The sequence below is a fragment of the Heptranchias perlo genome, chromosome 29 (assembly GCF_035084215.1).
Source record: "Heptranchias perlo isolate sHepPer1 chromosome 29, sHepPer1.hap1, whole genome shotgun sequence".
In the NCBI taxonomy this organism is placed as follows: domain Eukaryota; kingdom Metazoa; phylum Chordata; class Chondrichthyes; order Hexanchiformes; family Hexanchidae; genus Heptranchias; species Heptranchias perlo.
In genome coordinates, this window is record NC_090353.1 from 28,253,472 (window position 1) to 28,273,813 (window position 20,342).

The following is a 20,342-nucleotide window of genomic DNA, read 5'->3' on the forward strand; positions in this document are numbered from 1 at the left end:
TTTTATGTTTTAGAGTGCTGGTTACTGGTATCCTGGGAGCAGCCATTTTGCGTAGAAATCCTTGCTGTACATTGAAATTTTTACTTGTGATGTGAGGAATAGGTGTTGCTGCCCATAGTCCAGGTGGTCTCTAACCAACAGTTCTAAATCACAGCAACAAGGTGGATTGAGGCACACCAGTAAGTGCAAAAGTTTATTACGTTCAGGTTTATGGTACAATTCAGTATACCATGCGTCCCCCTTTATACATGAAACATGCACAAAATAATTTCAGCAGACGCAATCCGATAAGAAATGCAGAATATCATTTTTAAAATGTATTGAGCCAGAAATCGCACAGAGTGGCAAAGCAATGCTCACTGCAGCTCCTGCGAATTTAATTAATGAAAATATTTACTGCGGGTTCTGTGGCGTCCAATTGCTTGAATTTGAAGTTTAAACAAAATGTGCGCTATCAACCCAGCCTCTGCGCAGCGTGAGTTACCGCACGGCTGGAAACGTCTGTGAGGAGAAGACACGCCCACAAAATCTGTCAGGAAGAGAAGTCACGCCCACAGATTCAGGCTGCATTGCTCAAGCAGGCAAGCAGACTTCATTCATTTAAAGTTAGTATTCTGGATGTCATTGTAAATAAAAGTTTTAATTTTTTTAAATAAAAAAACAAAGAAATAATTGAATTAAAGAGACAGAAGGAAAATTTTTTAAAAATCAGTTTTTAATTTAATTTTTTTTAATGACCAAAAAAGAAAAAAAAAAGGAGTAATAAGAGACTCTACATTTCTAAAATTTAATTTTTAGTTGTTTGGGAGTCATTAAGACTGACCGCACTTTTAAAACTTGGTTTAGACTTGGTATTTTTAAGTGTAACTGGTGGCATAATTAGTTATGTTCCCACTGGGCAGATAAGCAAGTTTGCACTTTTTCAATGATTTATCTGACTGCAGCGTGCGATTGCCCTTTAATTCGAAGCTGCCATATCCCCGGCGAACCGCTAGGAGCAAATTCACAATTTTCGCATTTTACTGCGCATGTGCAAACGCGGGAACTTGCTTCTTCAATTCACCACTAAAAACTGAGAGCGCTGATGAGTTCCATGGTTATTTTGGGAGTGATTTCTGGCCCATTCTTGTTTTAGAATAAAATTCATAGCTCAAGTTAAAATACACTGTCTGAGTAACATTTATGGAATTTCTCATGAAACATATTTTGCATGGGCTTTGTGAACTATCAATTAAACTACCAAACCTCTGAACAGTCAGGCCAGCAGATGAATTATTACCTGCAATGATACATGTAATCACATAAGCACCAGCCCCACAGATAGAAACCATGTATTTTATGTTTTGGCTGTGAACTGTTTTTAAATGAAGTTCTAGATAATATACACTCTTCTAAGTTTATATCCTTCAATGGTTTATTGAAACCCAAAATTCACAAATTTCTGTGGAATACTGTTTCTGCTAAGTGTGTCTAATGTGGACAATTTTCTGCTGTCATTATCAACATTGCAGGCCCCAACCTATTAATTGTTCATCTCCTGAAGCATAGTTATTGTACTCGCACCAATTATACTTCATCAAGTAGTTATTATACTCTTAGCTCTTTAAGCAATATACATCTATCATTTTATTTAAACATAAAATATTTTCCAAATACAATAGTTCATCTTCCATCAGACAATGTTATTACCTCCTCTCAAGTGCATGCAAGGTTCTTCTCAAACGAATGAATAAAAAAATGTTGAAAACTAGTATTAAGAAAAGTTTTTGCACACTTTACATCCATTTGGTATGCTGGTGCTTTTCTTGTTGAAAAATATAAGGACTACAAAATATGAAAGACTTAGCAGTCCCTGCCAGGTGGATTGTGTATCATTAAGTTTCGCATAGCTTGTGCAAAGACCACCTTGCAATTTTATCTCAGTGTACGCCATGTAAAACTTACTGTTGTTAGCAATTTGGCAGCTCCAACCATTTTTAATAGAGTTAAAATGCATGGTAAACTCTACAGTATATGTAATCTATTAGAAGTGTGAGCACATCTAACATACATATAACACACAGTTTGCAGTATTAGGCAGCAAAATATAAGGGCTTGAGCTGACATCATAAACAATGATGGCAAACTTAGTGTATTGCTATCTCATACTTGAAAAGCATTACTGGTGTGGCATACATTGCAAAATGTTATACTACATAACATATGTAGTAACATTACTTACAGTTTTATATTTTTATCTTATTAATGCCAGTGGGGTGGAATGACTGATAACAATGGATGGCTGGCTGCCCCCAACTGAATCACATGACTTGAACAGGAAAGGTATTGTGCTACTTGATTTGAACAGCAGTAATCTGGAGATCTATCTTGATGCATGTTTAAAGGGAATGTCATCATTTGTATATATCATATCCCAACAACATGGTGGGATTATGTTAGCGAGTTAATGCAGGGCATACAGGGCAGAAAAGCACAAACCTAAGACAAAGATATGGGAGGTACGGCACTCTTAGAGGAACAGCAACAGAAAATAAAGACACAGTGAGGAGAATATTGGGCGAAAGCTGGGATTTAGAGAACAAAACCAGGAAATTATGGTGTCCAGGACAAGATATTGTGAGGATCCAGCTCCGAAAAATGGAGAGAAGCCAGAAAATTCTCGAGACAGACCCAGGAGATCTCTGGGGCAACACAAAAAAGACAGAAAGGGGTACTGTTATACTACAGGTATAAGATTTAAAAATGATATGAGGCAAGTAATCCAAAATTATACTGCTTATGTGTCACTTGTGTATATGTATATGTCACTTTAATTCAGCCAATTGACAGCAAAGAGTCAGCTGCTTTGTAGGCTCTTGGTTAACATTTAAAACATTTTAAAACTAATTTTAAAAATAGGCCATCAGGGAACTTCTTAAAACTTTTATTTTCTACCACTTACAATCAGACCGCAACCAGTGTGAAACTGATCATGTGAGATTACCTCCTGAAGATGACTTCTAGACACAGTTTGGGTGACTTCACATCAAATTATTCAGTGCATTTTGCATCAATGTGAAATCAAACATATTTGCATTACACAAATATAACTGGCCTGCAAATCACAGCGACAATGGAAAAAATAATAGTAATTATAAAAGGCAGATAAATTATGAATGGAGTTAAAATGGAGAAGGATTAAAGAGAATCATGGAAACAGAAAAATAATTAATAAGTGAGACAGTTAATCAAAGTGAAAAGGAGAAAAAAATATAAAATAGGGAGATAGGGATGTTTGGAACCTGATGGGAAAATAAAGAATTAAATATATCAGTGCTCATCTCAATTCAAAGTTCATTAATTAAATTATCTGATAAATATTTTTTTTAAATTCTAAATTTAGACTTTCCTGAGTTATTTATGTTCTTAATTATGTTTGTGATTATTCAAATGTTGTGGCTCAAAAATACTTTGAATTATTAGTAAACGGTATACTGGATAAAAGGGAACTGAATAAAAGAAAGTAAATGAACAAGAGTGAGGGGAAATGATGAGGAAAAGAATAAAAATGACATTGTTTAGATGAACGAATCAATTCTTCCATGAAAAAAATAGATTCAGTAGGACCCACTGAGAGAACTCACAGGTCGTTTATTAGATCCACAATCAGAAATACTGTAATGAGACGCCGACGGAAATATCCTTAATTATGATTAAAAGATACATATAATATTGAAAATCATGCCACACAACAGAACTACTGCCTATCACCGGGTTAAAGCAGCAATGAATCTTTAACAGGTTGTGGTTGACAGCGTTGATTTAAGGTCACCCTCCAATGTACTCCAGCTACTACAGCTGTGCTGGATCAGGTGATGGTGTCTCCTTGTCCGCAAGGTCGCCTCAAGGAGAGACTGACTGCGGGTAAAGCTCACCGAGAAGGGATAGACTGGTAGGACATCTGCAGGCTTTCTTCCGAAGAACATAATACCAATAACTATCGGCAGAAGAACGAAATGTATCACAAGGATATTGTATTCTGCTGGCTTGAATTAGCTATAAAATATGATGTGTCTGGTCTTCGAATGTGGGGCTTTCAGGTCAAACCAGTTGCGCTGAATCCTATATCATAAATGTTCTTTTGTCGCGATGCCTAATCGTCAGGACAAAAAAAAAATCATTGATTAAAACAGCAAGGAGACTTGAGCAGTAAAGGACATCTTTACTGTATATAGACGATAGAAAATAAATGCGTTAGATTATTTTCCCCATTATAGAAATAGTCATTAAATATACACAGTCACAGTATCAATGCTTTGAGCTGCGAGTCCTATATTCAAATTTACATCAAATGTGAATTTTCTTGATTGATTTCCTGCAACTATTACACTGCAGTTACTCCCTGGTATTGCCGTTATGTTTAAAAGTCAGACAAGTACACAGCAGGCAATGGAGTTCTCCAGTTCAAATAGTACAATGTAATTTATCAGTAGAATTGTTCAGCTTTATGGACCTTAGCTGCAGCTGTTATCGCCAAGTGGATGCTACAGTATTCGTATTAGTATTTACGTTGCAGAGAAAAGCCTACTGAGGGATAAGTTTTGTAGTGGATGGCACTTCAAGTTTCAGCACCACAAACAGCTCCACGTAGGTACAGACTCCAAACATCCCAGGTTCCTGCAGCAGACGCCAACTGTCAGTGCACTGCTGTACCAGAAAGAGATCCCACCTGAAGAGCTATTCGGAAGTCCCAAGCCCCCCAGCCAGATTAGACTATTCCTTAGGCAATTCCTGTGATGAAACGTGTAAATGAAACAAATAAAACACCGAGGGCAAGATTATAATTAATTCCCAGATGCCTCACTGCTACTACTATAAATGAAAACCAATATGTGGCTATAACCTACAACGCTAAAATCGCGTTAACATGCATAATGGTCTCAAGGTTGTCTCTAGGTGAAGCACTTTAATAAAAATACATTCTAAATACCCTTTACTCTTACATTTGCTTAGTCTTTCTATCACAGTGGGAAACTTTATACTTGTCCCAGAAGATGGGCGACTGTCACCTAGTCAGAAAATAAATTAAAAACCAAAAAAAAAAGCTTCACTCAGAGGAGAGTGACTTAGAGGAGAAGGAAAGCCCTATCCTTTCCAAGGAGACCTTTTTTATACATAGTTTGCGAATTTCGTGTTCATCAAGGTGAAGAATGTTAACGCTGAGGAATGGAATACGTTTCATTTCAGGCACCGAGCTTCAGCATCAAATACACAACTGGAAAATGTAGTAAGCGGTGAGGAGGATAGTAACAGACTTCAGGGGGACATAGACAGACTGATGGAACAGGCAGACACATGGCAGATGAAATTTAACCCAGGGAAGTATGAAGTGATTCATTTTAGTAGTAAGAATGAGAAGATACAATATAAACTAAATGGCACAATTTTAAAGAGGGTGAAGGAACAGAGAGACCTGGAGGTGTAAATACACAAGTCTTTGAATGTGGCAGGACAAGTTGAGAAGGCTGTTAAAAAAGCATATGGAATCCTTGGCTTTATAAATAGAAGCATAGACTACAAAAGCAAGGAAATTATGCTAAACCTTTATAAAACACTGGTTAGGCCCCAGCTGGAGTATGTGGCCCTAGCTGGAGCTAAGTGCTTTAGCTACTAATCACCAGATCTGCTTGGACCACATAAAGCATTATCGGGTTGTGCTGTCCTCTGCCAAAACTGCTCACTATTCCAGGACCATCCTGGAATATAAAAATAATCCCTGGCTTCTCCACTACAAACCATCTTCTTAAACCCCTCTCCCCTGCCCCCTCCACCCTCACCTCCGACAGCAAGTGCGGGGAGCTCATGGACTTCTTTGTCACCATGATTGAGACCATCAGTTCAGCTGCCTCTGCCTCTTCCCTCCTTTCCCCTAGCCCATCAAGCCCAACTTCCCCAATGTTCCCCCTTGTCCTAGCCTTGAACTCGCATCTAACTCTTGTTTCTGTCCTATTTCCTCTTATGCCCTCTCTGAGCTCATCTTGTCCACCTCCTGCCCCATCGACCCTATTTCCACCAAACAGCTAGCCACCTAACTTCCCTTCCTGGCCCCCATGATAGCTGATAGTGTTAACGGTTCCTTCTCCTCAAGTACTGTCCTCCTCCCCTGCAAACCTGCTGTCATAACCCCCCTCCTCAAAAAACCCGCCCTTGACCCCCCTGTCCTTGCAAACTGCCACCCCATCTCCAACCTCCCACTCCTCCTCTCTACCTCTCTTACCTCCTTTAAAACGCTCCTTAAAACCTACCTCTTTGACCAAGCTTTTGGTTATCTGTCCTAATATCTCCCTATGTGACTCGGTGTCAAATTTTGTTTGATAACACTCCTGTGAAGCGCCTTGGAACATTTTACTACATTAAATGTGCTATATAAATGAAATTTGTTGTTGTTCTAATAGTTTACTATAATTGTGGAAAGTATACACATTTGAAGGAGCACCATTATGATGTTATTTGTATTAGCTTTTCAAATTACAAATCTGTGGCTACATGGCACCCTGCTTCTGACCAAACATGCCAATCTACAGAGAAATAAAGCCATAGCAACTGTGGAGTTTTAAAATATGTTCTCCTGGTCACAGGCTGATATTGACAAAAGAGGCTTTGTTTGAATATTTACTATACATTGCCCATAGTACCCAGGCATTAAATCAGTACTATTACACTTTATATATAAGATTTAAGCTCAAACTATAAAAGAGCATTATCATAATGCTGAACAGCAATTGTGGTTGAAGAATGTTTTAAGATCTCTGTGAGATTATAGATTAGTTGGAAGGTCTTGAAGTTTACTTTGATTGGTGTGCGTGTTTATATACATGCACACACATGTGCAGTCAAGTTATTAAAACAATCTTCCCTTAACCATCTCTAAGTGTCCTGCCCCTTGCACATTAATTCTCTAGGAGAATGGGGGTAGATTTCCTTTGAGTGCTAAAACCAACAAAACGTTCTTTATAAGCATGTTGACAACTTTTCTATACACAGAAAAAAGGAAATCCATCTTAACCTTTATTTACAATAAGTATCTACCGGTTTCATCACTGTTCTCCAGCATTTCATAGTGGCTAGGGCTATATATAGGTAATTGCTCATCTTATGCTCTAGATGGCTCTATGCTTAGACTCACTAACCAAGCTGGCTATGATTGCTTAAATTTAACAATTCACTTTGCTGCAGCACTTTGCCTGCACTTCTTGTCTTTACTGGTAGCATACCTGAGATTTGGAATTGTGGGGAAGACCTTAGTACTGTGTCATAGAATGCATTCCTTCCCTAACATGTCGGGCCACCATACTGCTCTTAATCAAGTGAAGTATTACATATTATAGTTGAATTTCCTTTTACCAGAATTAGATACAGTGAAAAATTCCAACATTCCAATTCATTGGGCATGCAACAGCTACTGTTCTAATCAAAATCTCCTTATAAGCTAGTGAAATACTTTCATTGTTTAGCAATATTCTAGAAACTAGAATGTATCTCATAGATCATTAGTGAAATAAATGAAACAATTTATGAGTTGACAGGGATTAATGCATTGCTAAACAGCCATTATCTATTAATGTTGATAATTAGAGCTTCAGTGTGTTTATGCTAGAATAGGGGGTTGCACTTTACACCTATATCTTTAATCATCTCTTAGCCCCCCTATACCAGCATTAAAATGCTGAAACATTCATTACTGGTATAATAGAAAGAAATGCCGCTTTTAATAAAACATTTAATCTCAATGCATTGTTGAATCTCCTGAGGACACTTTCTTAAATTAGAATTATTTTTGGAAGTGCCATAGAATTATGTTGAACAAAGATCAAAATGTGGGGATCCAAATCATTAAGATGAATGTAATTCTTCATCTTGTTCATCTCTGTCTGATTCTGATTTAATGTCAGTTTTGTACCTGACATGTTCCCTTTACAGTACAATCGTCATTTTATTGTGACATATAATTTCATTACAGAAGGGTTCTACTTTGTTTCTGTTGAACAAATTAATATATAGAATATAATAAGGATATAATACAAAACAGTGATTGAAATTTTAATGTCACTAACTGTTCATTTGTTCAACATTTTTGTACGTGATCAATTATGCCCTTAGATGTTCTGTGGTCAGTTTTATTCTAGAAAAATGTAGTGTAATAGATTAACTTTCAATTTTGATTCACAGACACTTAATAGTCACATTTAATGTAAATATATTGTTAAAGGCAAATCATGTTTGACTAACTTGATTGAGTTCTTTGATGAAGTAACGGAGAGGGTTGATAAGGGTAATGTGGTCGATGCTATGTATATGGACTTTCAAAAGCCATTTGACAAAGTACCATGTAATAGACTTGTAAGCAAAATTAAAGCAATGTAGAAAAAGGGGAACCAGTGGATGTAGTATATTTGGATTTTCAAAAGACATTCGATAAGGTGCCACATGTTACGCAAGATAAGGGTTCATGGGGTTGGGGGTAATATATTAGCATGGATAGAGGATTGGGTTAACGGACAGAAAACAGAGAGTAGGGTAAACGGGTCATTTTCAGGTTGGCAGGCTGTAACTAGTGGGGTGCCGCAAGGATCAGTGCTTGGGCCTCAGCTATTTACAATCTGTGTTAATGACCTAGATGAAGGGAACGAGTGTAATGTATCCAAGTTTGCTGATGATACAAAGTTCGGTGGGAGAATAAGCTGTGAGGAGGACACAAAGAGTCTGCAAAGGACAGTCATGATCTTATTGAATGGCAGAGCAGGCTCAGGGGACTGTATGGCCTACTCCTGCTCCTATTTCTTATGCTCTTATGTTCTTAAAGCCCATGGGATTAAAGGGATAGTGGCAGCAAGGATATGAAATTGGCTAAGGGACAGAAAGCAGAGAGCAGTGGTGAATGGTTGTTTCTCAGACTGGAGGGAAGTTTTCAGTGGTGTTCCTCAGGGTCGGTATTAGGACCACTGCTCATTTTGATGACCTGGACTTGGGTATGCAGGGCATAATATCAAAGTTGGCAGATTACATGAAACTCGGAACTGTAATAAACAATGAGGAGGATAGTAACAGACTTCAATAGGACAAAGACAGACTGTTAAAATGGGCAGACACATGGCAGATTAAATTTAACGCAGAGAAGTGTGAAGTGATACATTTTGGTAGGAAGAATGAGGAGAGGCAATATAAACTAAATGATACAATTTTAAAGGGGATGCAGGAACAGAGAGACCTGGGGGTGTATGTACACAAATCTTTAAAGGTAGCAGGATAAGTTGAGAAGGCTGTTAAAAAAGCATATGGGATCCTGGGGTTTATTAATAGTGGCATAGAGTACAAAAGCAAGGAAGTCATGCTAAACCTTTATAAAACACTGGTTAGGCCTCAGCTGAAGTATTGTGTTCAATTCTGGGCATCACACATTAGGAAGGATGCCAAGGACTTGGAGACGGTTCAGAAGAGATTTACTCGCATGGTATCAGGGATGAGGGACTTCAGTTATGTGGAGAGACTGTAGAAGCTGGTGGTTGTTCTCCATAGAGCAGAAAAGGTTAAGGGAAGATTTGATAGAGGTGTTCAAAATCATGAATGGTTTTGATAGAGTAAATAAGGAGAAACTGTTTCCAGTGGCAGAAGGGTTGGTAACTAGAGGACACAGATTTAAGGTGATGAGGGAAAAAAAAATTATGCAGCGAGTTGTTGTGATTTGGAATGCACTACCTGAAAGGTGGATGCAGATTCAATAGTAACTTTCAAAAGGGAATTGGATAAATATTTGAAGGGAAAAAAATTACAGAGCTATGGAGAAAGGGCAGGGGAATGGGTCTAATTGGATAACTCTTTCAAAGAACTGGCACAGGCACAAAGGGCTGAATGGCCTTCTGTACTGTATGCTTCTATGATTCTATATGAAAAGCAAAATCATGACAAATTAGCCATAACATATTTGTCGCCCATGCAACTATTTATCACGCACCACATACATTGAACACTTAGCAGTTATTATTTTTCAGTGGCTTTAGTAAAATATTCCCATTGCTGCAGTATGTCATGCCAGCAACAACTCCACTGAGATCTCACTAGGGCCCAAAGTTGCATTCAGCGTGCATCTGTCCCTCTCTCTCTCTCTCTCTTTCACACACACACACACACACACACACACTGCATAACCCTCAATATTTGAGAATGTTCCCTACACTCATTGTTACCAAAACGAGATGGCAACAAATAAATTATATTTAATTGATGTTATTGAGTATCAAAACAAAAACAAACATAACATATAGAATAAACATCTCAATCCTATACTAAAAGACAACCTTCTAAAAGGGATAAAATCTTCCTTATTAGTTTTCAGACGACATACCTTGGTAATTACCAGTTGACCCTCCCTCTTCAATTCTATGTGATCGCCCTTGCTTTCTCTCAGTCTATGAAACCGGCTTTCCAATCAAACATGACCACAGCTCAATCATCATCAAAGAAGCATGAGTTACAGCAGATCTAAGTGAGACTATGGTATACTGCTCTACCAGCAACACATCTAAGCCTTAAAAAGACGAACAACTGAATCATTTATAAAAGCATAATGCAAATGAAGTTTGTGAAATAATTAGTATGGTAAATTAATTACCAACTGTTGAGAATCTGTAAATGACTGAATACAGTATTTGTTGAATATATAATTCCCACACAATCTTCTCTATATTCTCCATATGGAAAGAAAAAAAGGATGGTAGCCTAGAAAGCATTTTACATGTTATAACTCGGATGAGTTAGAGATTATTAATAGAAAGAAGCAATGAGATAAGAAGGGGAGAAAAAGCATCCTCACGGAATTCCTATATCTGTGCAAAACATGTGCAAGACACTACAGTCGTGGATATGAGGTGTGTGAAATGTTTCAATAATTCTCACAACTGGAAACAAGCATACTTAATATGTATTACTGGACCCAAAGAGGACAAAGGATGGTTTACAGAAAATACCCAAAGATTTTTGCTGGGAAGTAAGTAATCTGAGTCTAAAGGATAACATTACACAAATTCATCAATTTATTGGTTAATTCACCACTCAGAAGTCCATGACTTGGTTTGTACCATACTTTAGTGGGGGTTGGGAAGGAAAGTACCAAAATGAATACAATTAAATTAGCGGAGAAATTGATGACATTGCATGGTCTGAAATCATTAATAATTGTGGTAACAGCCATAAGTAAGCCATTCTTTCATAGGTACAAGTGTTAGGTAAATAGACTAAAATATGAATAAGAATTGAACTATGCTAAGAAAGTCTAGAAAGAGTGAACAATAATGTGTTGGGTTTTTTCAGATGAAAATGAAAGTCTAATTTTAACACCAGGACATGTTAGGAGTGACATTGATTATCACAAATAGTGAAAGATTGCAACCCTATTTAAACTTGTGGTGATGTGTTTATCTTTTGAGCGAGATCTATCAAAATAGACGATATTTTTTGAACCAGGACACGGGAGAATTGTTTATACAGCTTTTTTAAAAAAATTGTGTGCAATAGAAAAATGACAGTAAAATTTCGGAGACCTCTAAAGTAAGGTGTAGGATCTTCCGGGGGGAGGGGGTCACCTCACACCGGTTTGAGTTGCAGTATAACTCCAAGCTTAGTCCACGAATTGATAAAGATTTACTTCTTCCCCATTGGACTAGAAACCGGTAAATTGTTTTGTTCGCAGGGACCAGGACTGCATAAAACAAAGTTTTTTTTTAAGTAGCCTGTAATGGTGATAACAGAAAGCACCTTCTTCTTCCCCAACAGACAAACACACGTCATTCCCACCCCCATCCTGAAGTAGTGGTGATAAAATGCCTCATCTTGTAAAGGGGCGGGATGATGTGGATAACACTGCCTAAGGACATAGACGCAACAAACGCTCGGAAATGTTTCCGTGCCAAAAACAAAACGCTAGGTCACCTCCTCAGATTGTATCTACAGTGCTTAATCCCTTCATACAAATATTTAATTTGTTACGCACGATTTTTATTATTATACTATAATTTGTGCACATTTATTAACAGGTATAAATACTTTGAAAGGAAACGATTGTACAATTGCAGCATGGCCCAGTCTTAATATGTGATTTGTTTCACTGATATTGGCTCCCGAGAAGTTAAGTCAGTAATCTTACTGTCGCTGGGACCACCTGCACTGCCTGATAACTCGGCAGAAGCATAAAAATGTTGCTCCTTTGGAATAGACGACAACCCCCGTCCATTGCAGCTCTGCGGCGTCTTTCAGAGAACAAAACCAGATCCACTCTTAAAAAACACACAACCTCCAGCACTACTGGGTGTATTGATGGGGCTGTCCAGATTTTTGGTTGGTTTTCGTTTAAAGGTTGCTTATTAAATAATCTCTTTAATTTCCATATTGGGGGATTGTTACCAAAGAACTATTGAACATATTAATGTCAAAACATCGACCTTCGATATTACAAGTAACAACTGACTCAATTGGTACAGACTTATATACAGATATATGTTTATATCATTTTTAATACCTGAGAGCTAGTGCCCTCTATTGCAGCACTCACCGAAAGTCACTGTAAGGGTGGATAATCCATGCTCCGGCCGATTTCACTCTCTCCTGTTCCCTTTCCACAGCCTTTTGACTCCCAAACATACGCAGGGAAAACTTGTTAACCCCCGGCTGGAGCATGGCCCCAAACTGCCTCTGCATAAAGCTGGCCTGACTGGATCCCTGCTCTCCATCCTCGGGCAGTATCTGCTCAGCACCTTCCGATTTCAAGAAGCCGACAGAATTCCTCTCCTGCTGCTGAAGCTGGGATGATTTTCTGCTGGGCGCCGCAGAGAAAGACACTTTGGTTTCTTTCTTCTCTTCGTTGTGGGAGCAACCTCCTCCTCCCTCCATGGCAGCCTTTTTCTCCTCGCTCCTTTCGTGCTCTGCCCTATTGATAGAAGATTGGCTTCCCTGGGTCATCCTACAATCCCCGTTCGTGTTGCATTTCATGCTCACGACTGTCTCTACCTCTCCCTGGTTCGATTCCCCTTGCTTATTGTCATTATTATTATATCCTCGGCCGGCTCCCCCTCCTGGGGGGGATGGCATCGCTTTCATCCTAATGCTTTTGCTGCGGGTGTCCTCCTCAGTCTCGTCGTCTTCGTCCATGATGCTTGTTTTGGGACCTATATGCTGGGGCAGGCTGTACAGCCTTCTTCGCATGGCAGGACGCAATTTGTCCATGGATGCTCAAATGGTTGGAGAGGTAAGCTTTGACGTGTTCTGAGCTTCGTGTACGTGACATTTTTACTTAAACGGCGCATGGAGCCGGGGACATGGTGTCCTAGTCCTTCCTTTTGGAGAAGGTTAACCGACCCACTAAGGTGTATTTTAAGAGGGAGCTCCCCGAAACCAACCCCCGTCCACCTTAAGATGTCCCTTTTTAAAAATATATTTAGATGTGAAAACTCATTGACATTTTTTTGTGCTTTTTATTTATTGTTGAGGCATTCTTGCGGATGGTGCCCTTGTACAATTAAAGTAAAACACCTACAATACTTTGCATGGGAGAATTTAAGCTTACCCGTAGAAAAATATTTTAAAACAAAGAACTATTTATTTAGCGCCCTCGCGCGACTGTTTGACATTGGTTGCCTTTTAAATGCATCTACAAAAGGAAATACATTTCAATTACATGTAATGCTTAGACATTTCTTATCAATGTATGTGTTTAGTCCACAACTCCAGTTCTTAATATGGCAGGGAAAGGAAAGCTTCATAAAAACGTGACCAGCCGCCACCCAAACGTTATAGAGGCCGCTAAAACTGTGCATCCACCTGGAATAGTAATGTTACTGCAGCCTTTTTAAAATTTTTAATTCATACACAGTACATAGGTAAAATCTCAATTGGATAACGCAGTTTCTGCCTTTGGGCTACAACAGTTGGCAGAAGTGTGACATCGCGTAGGTAGGAGACAGCTTAACGGGTTAGCAGAAACTTGACTTAAAAATCATACTGTGTGAAGTTACAAAGTAGTCGCTGGAGGGCACCTACAGCAAAGGTCAAAGGCACCTTTGGGTGAATGTAATAGATCCTCCTGGAGTCTGTGCCCATCAAAAATTAAACCAATTTCTGAAATGATCCAGCATTATACTTTAAGGATTAATATAAAGTACTAACTATCTTAAAATTACACAATTTGCTATAGTCGTTTCCAAACGAATATTTTTTCCATGCCTCTGAGGGTGACCTCGCCCAGTCCTGTTGATGTGCACTGCAGTAGCGTCAGGTGACAGACTGACTGACTGTCCACTTGACCTCTCCACTCTTAGCCAGGGCGACGCGTTACTTATTAGTTTTGTAATTCTCTAACTTCTACATTACTGGTTACACTAGACCAGGAAAATGTTATACCTGCTGCAGGTTAATAGCCAACACGGTTATCCCATCCACTGGAATGCAAAAAAATCCTAAATGCAGTAGTCATTTTCATTTCCTTCTATTAATCATTTTTGAGGCTTTCTTGCTTTCTCATGTTGCTATGTTTAACTCTACTTTCTGGCTTCAATTCATATTGGATAGTCACAGAATAAATTTTATATGCCCACATCGACTATTGGACTTGCAATATCTATGCAAATATGCCTCTTATCTATAGGGTTAATGTTGTGCTTCAAAGCCACGGGAATAGGATGTGTCAGAATGTCCAAGGAGTTTACATTGTTCTATGATATATTGGATTTTAGAGAATAGTAATATCATGATGTTTTTCAAGTAAAGTAAAATTAAAAAGCAAGTTATATTTGTGGAACTTAATTATTACTTTTGTAATTCTGTGATTCAAATCAAATAGGAATTTTTATCGTCATTTTTTTTTACAAATAAAATTAATAAATCTAAATTTGCATTAAAGATAATTTTAAAATAACAAATCTAATTTTTGGACATTATTGTAGAATAAAGCATATTCTGTAAAATTTAATACTGTACTCAAAAATAATTTTGGAATATAATCAAAACTAATATGACAATTTTAAAATAGTATGTTGTTTAGAAAACAGTTTTTGAATTGAAATATACCAAGAACCAATTGGGATTTGAACTAAGATAAAATTTATACATTTAGGCTTGATTTTCTTTCCAAAAATTGAGCTAGATCTTATATTTCAATCAGGTATTTCCAGTCTGTGAAGTAGAAAAATCATAAGAATTGGATACTTATCAGTTTGAGTTGAGACCTGATTGTAAATTGGTTTATTGAATTTCCAACAATACTGTGAACCAATTTGATTTTTTTCCCCTAATTTCCTCCCCTTTCCTCCCTCTTGTCCTGAAGATGGTGACTTGTGTTGGAGAATGATTCTATGAGTGCCAGGAGCCCCTGGTACCTTATCTAACTGGACAATCTGCATATGTAAGCCTAGACAGTGAATGTTAATAGGCTGTTTTACCGTGGGGACATCACAGCTGAGTACAATCTGAGTGCAACCTGATTTTCACACACTAATAATTTCCAAAAGTGCTCAGGAATAGGAATCCTGGCTAATTTCATTAATTGTTCTTTGTAGCTCAAACATTGAGCCCAATTGCCTCCATCTCTACACTGACCAAGATCAGCTAACTCATCTACAAGCTGCCCTGTGGTGACATCATTCATAGGCATGGGGTCAGCTTTCACATATATGCTGAGGACATCTAGATTGAACCCTCTGCTACCAAGCTTGACTCTTCCACCATATGTATGCTGCCTTTTGCTTAGCCAATTTCAAGTCCTGAATGAGCAAGAATGTCCTTATACCATGGTGTTCAACAACCATCAAAAATCCAGGACCTCAGCCCTGACTCCATCTCTCTTCCTGGCAGCTCACTCAGGCTGATCTTTATGGAAGCAACCTTGGTGTTCTGTTTGATCCTGAGCTGAGCTTCAAACTCTACAGCCTAGATACCACCAAGACCCCCTATTTCCAATGTCACAACATTGCTCACTTTTACCACCATCTCCCCCCTAATGAAACTCTGGAATGAGCTGTTTTTACACCTTATCTAGTCAGTTACTTAGATTGGACCTATTTTCCCAATAATTGCTTTTTTACTTTAAAGAAAATATTTAGAATTTACAGGAAAATGATTAGAATTGTTTTTGTTTCTTTATAAACTTGCAACAAAGTGATACAATTTATGTTGAAACACATCTTCATGTCACTTAGGGGTGATGCCATCATGCCAAAGATGAGCAATAATTCTTTTGGATCTTTATTACTGTTAAATAACAAAAAGGATTGCCAAGTATTTATGTCATGAAGACAACGCTCCTTCAAATCCTTAAGCAAGGCTAGACTTATTAGATCCTTTTTAGTTGTACATGACTCAAATGGACAGTGATTACAGTATATTTTTCTAACTGTGAAAAGTTGAGTTCTCCAGAAAATAATTGTGAGCCCCACTTGATGCCTCAATAAAGATAAAGACAGAGGGAACAAAATTCCACAGCCTTGCTCAGCTGGTGGAAGTGCGGCAGAATAGATGCCAATGACCCTGCTGGAGCACTCATGGCAACGTAATTTGAATATATCCTCCAGATGCCCACATCAATATGAGTGCCTGGCAGAGGAGGAAAAGTGGTGCTGGCAGGCTGCTCGAGAGCCAACCTGTGGCCATATTGCACTCCTGTACGGCTTAGGACTTTCTGGCCCAGCAGAAATTCAGAGCCAGATTATTTTTAAACTATCATGCACTGGAGTTGTATCTACTTGCAATATGTTATGAGAGTGACAGAGTTGTAGTTTATGCTACTTTGCAAATGGCCTCAAGATTAACCAACTCTTTGACCACAATCCATTGGAAGCATATGAGTTATATGGAATTATTTTGTTGGCTCAATTAGTTTAATAGGAAGAATCTATCCTACGTGTACTTTATTGATTATCTGCTTGGTTCAGTTGATCGCACTTTTGCCTCTGAGTCAGAAGGTTCTGGGTTCAAATCTCACTCCATAAATTGAGCACATAATTGAATGTAGTACTGCGGGAGTGCTGCATTGTTAAAGGCGCTTTCTTTTGAATGAGACATTAAGCCAAAGCCCTGTCTGCCTGCTCAGGTAGACAATTGTAAACAATTTTACAACACCAAGTTATAGTCCAACAATTTTATTTGAAATTTACAAGCTTTCGGAGGCTTCCTCCTTCCTCAGGTAAATGTGGCCTGAGGAAGGAGGAAGCCTCCGAAAGCTTGTAAATTTCAAATAAAATCGTTGGACTATAACTTGGCGTTGTAAAATTGTTTACAATTGTCAACCCCAGTCCATCACCGGCATCTCCACATCATGCTCAGGTAGAGGTTGACAATCTCATGGTGTTATTTGAAGAGCAGAGAGTTCTCCTTTATGGCTGCTGTGATTGTCTACAACAACAAAAAACAACAACAAAACAACAACCTGTATTGATATAGCGCCTTTAACGAAGTAAAACATCTCAAGGCGCTTTACAGGAGCGTTATCAAACAAAATTTGACACCGAGCCACATAAGGAGGTATTAGGACAGGTGACCAAAAGCTTGGTCAAAGAGGTAGGTTTTAAGGAGCGTCTTAAAGAAGGAGAGCGTGGTGGAGAGGTGGAGAGATTTAGGGAGGGAATTCCACAGCTTAGGGCCTAGGCAGCTGAAGGCACGGCCACCAATGGTGGAGCGATTAAAATCAGGGATGTGCAAGAATTGGAGGAGCGCAGAGATCTCGGAGGGTAGTAGGGCTGGAGGAGGTTACAGAGATAGGGAGGGGTGAGGCCATGGAAGGATTTGAAAACAAGGATGAGAATTTTAAAATTGAGGTGTTCCCGGACTGGGAGCCAATGTAGGTCAGCGAGCACAGGAGCGATGGGAGAACGGGACTTGGTGCAAGTTAGGATACGGGCAGCAGTGTTTTGGATGAGCTCAAGTTTATATAGGGTGGAAGATAGGATGCCAGCCAGGAGAGCACTGGAATAGTCAAGTCTACATGTAACAAAGGTATGGACGAGAGTTTCAGTAGCAGATGAGCTGAGGCAGGGGCGGAGACAGGCAATGTTACAGAGGTGGAAGTTGGCAGTCTTGGTAATGGAGTGGATATGTTGATGGAAGCTCATCTCAGGGTCAAATAGGACGCCAAGGTTGCGAACAGTCTGGTTCAGCCTCAGACAGTGGCCAGGGAACGGAGTTTGCGGCGGAGACCAAAGTCAATGGCTTCGGTCTTCCCAATATTTAGTTGGAGGAAATTTTTGCTCATGCCAGACAAGCCATGTGACAAATGAGAGACAGTGAAGGGGTCGAGAGAGGTGGTGGTTAGGTAGAGCTGAGTGTCGTCAGCGTACATGTGGAATCTGAAGTTGTGTTATCTACATAACAAAAGTCACTGCACTTCAAAGCAATTCCTTACATGTGAAGCATGAGATAAGGTGTTACAGGAATGCCGGTCTGTTTTTTAACTGTGCCTTTCGTAGAGTGAACGAGATTCACATAGGTTCTATGAATAATTTCACTGATGTTGTTTACTAATATTTGGTTCAATATTATACACAAAATTATTTAGTATACACTTGCATAAACACTTTTCTGAATAGTTTACCTAATGTTGGTGGTACTGTTTATGACCATAATTTCAACTGCTATATTTCTGTGATTGATCAGCTTATTTAAGAAAGACTGTAAAATTAAGGCTATTGCAAGCTTTATGTGCATCCTATAATAGTCCAACATTCAGCATCTTCAATCTAAAATAGGCATCACTAGAGTGCTCACTGGACCATTGCTGAAAGACTATTTAGTCTTTGGCAAGGGACAAGTATGAAGTAGGTACACAGCTAGTTCATATATCAATGTAAGAATGAAAAATGCCCCACCTGGCTCTTTTTTATTAGTACAAACATTTTATTCTTTACAGTCCAGTGTGGATTTTGAATAAGTTAACATGAAAAGTACATTTTGGAACTACAGTAACAAGCTATCTGGTTTGAAAATACAAAAGTTAACCAATCTCTGAACCATGCACTCTGTATAACAAAATCAAGTTGGAACTGAAAAGCTTTAATTTTTCAGTCAACTGTGTAACTGTAATCAACATAATCAATAACAGATATTTTGGTTGCAGATTACAAGGATTATTAGATAATCCATTAGGATGTCCTCAACTTTAGAGGAACACACAAGGACTAGAAGATGCCAAAAAGGAACAAAGTGAAAGAATGGGAGATGGGATGTCTAGATTCCTGCTTTTATTGCTTCTTCTATCATAAAATTTCCACCTCAAGGCTGGAAGCCAAAGATATCAGTGTTAATATTATTTAGTTCTTTTGTGTCTTCTTGACATTAACCTGGAGGAAGTTTAGACTCATCCAAGACTTGCTGTTGGGCAAGCATTCTGACAACAAAGAGACACTTGAGGGAAGTGGTGGAGAGCTAGCAGCAAAAATGTGAATGCTGACCTCATGCTTGTAGATGATATAACTAAGTAAAATCATGTCGTTAAAGAAGAGGCGGGCTCAAGGATATATCCTTGGAGAGTGGGGGTTGGGGGCGGAATACATAGGTGATTGTGTGGGGGGAAGGAAAGAAGGCATTTTAAGAGATACTCTGGCTGCATTCAGATAGGTAGGAATGGATCCCTGTAAGAGCAGTCCCATGGAACTGGACAAGAGAGGAGAGATGTTAGGGGAGGATGATATGGTCAATCATATATAACTGAACAGAAGGGTCTAGGGTAATTCAGAGGGATAATGCACCTAGGCCGATGTCATAGTCACAGGAATGTCATTTATGTCTTTGGCTAGATCTGTTTTGATGCTATGAGAAGGGCACAAGAGGTTGAAGTCAAAGGAACAGAGCATTTGGGAAGAGACATAGGGCTGGAAAAAATTGCAGAATAGGGTAACGCAATGTCATGGAGCGACTTATATACAAGGGCAAGGATTTTGAATTGAATGCTCTGACAGAAGCTGAACTGAATGGATTTGAACAGGAAATCCAGGATAGCTAAAGTGCCAGCCATTCAGTAGCAGAGAAGTGGAATGAACAGTGATTTCCATTGAGGAGAAATTAGACTTGATGGATTTGGTTTGCTTGACAAAAAGATGAAAGGTTCTAGAAAGTTATCAAGGTTAGGAGAATGATAGAGGAAGTAGATGAATTTAGTAATGTAAAGGAGATGATTCATAGTTGTGTCGCAGGGACATTAGAACAAACATAAGTATATATGCCTCCTTTGGATCAGAAGTTGGAGTAGAATGTATTTCTTCCCACTCCTCCCCTCCTGAAAGTGTTGCCTCCTTTATAGGATAAGATCCCATGCCACTGGGTGCTATCTA

The 20,342-nt window shown here is 38.8% G+C and overlaps 1 protein-coding gene across 1 annotated transcript in view; it reads right to left on the reverse strand.

Moving 5' to 3' along the window:
* Positions 1 to 13,254, reverse strand: part of hcn2b (hyperpolarization activated cyclic nucleotide-gated potassium channel 2b) — a 107,495-nt gene extending 94,241 nt beyond the window's left edge. Inside the window, exon 1 of the mRNA XM_067968719.1 lies at positions 12,584 to 13,254. Coding sequence (XP_067824820.1) covers positions 12,584 to 13,254 — 671 coding nt within the window. The remainder of the gene's footprint in view (positions 1 to 12,583) is intronic.
* Between the last annotated feature and the right edge of the window lie 7,088 nt (positions 13,255 to 20,342).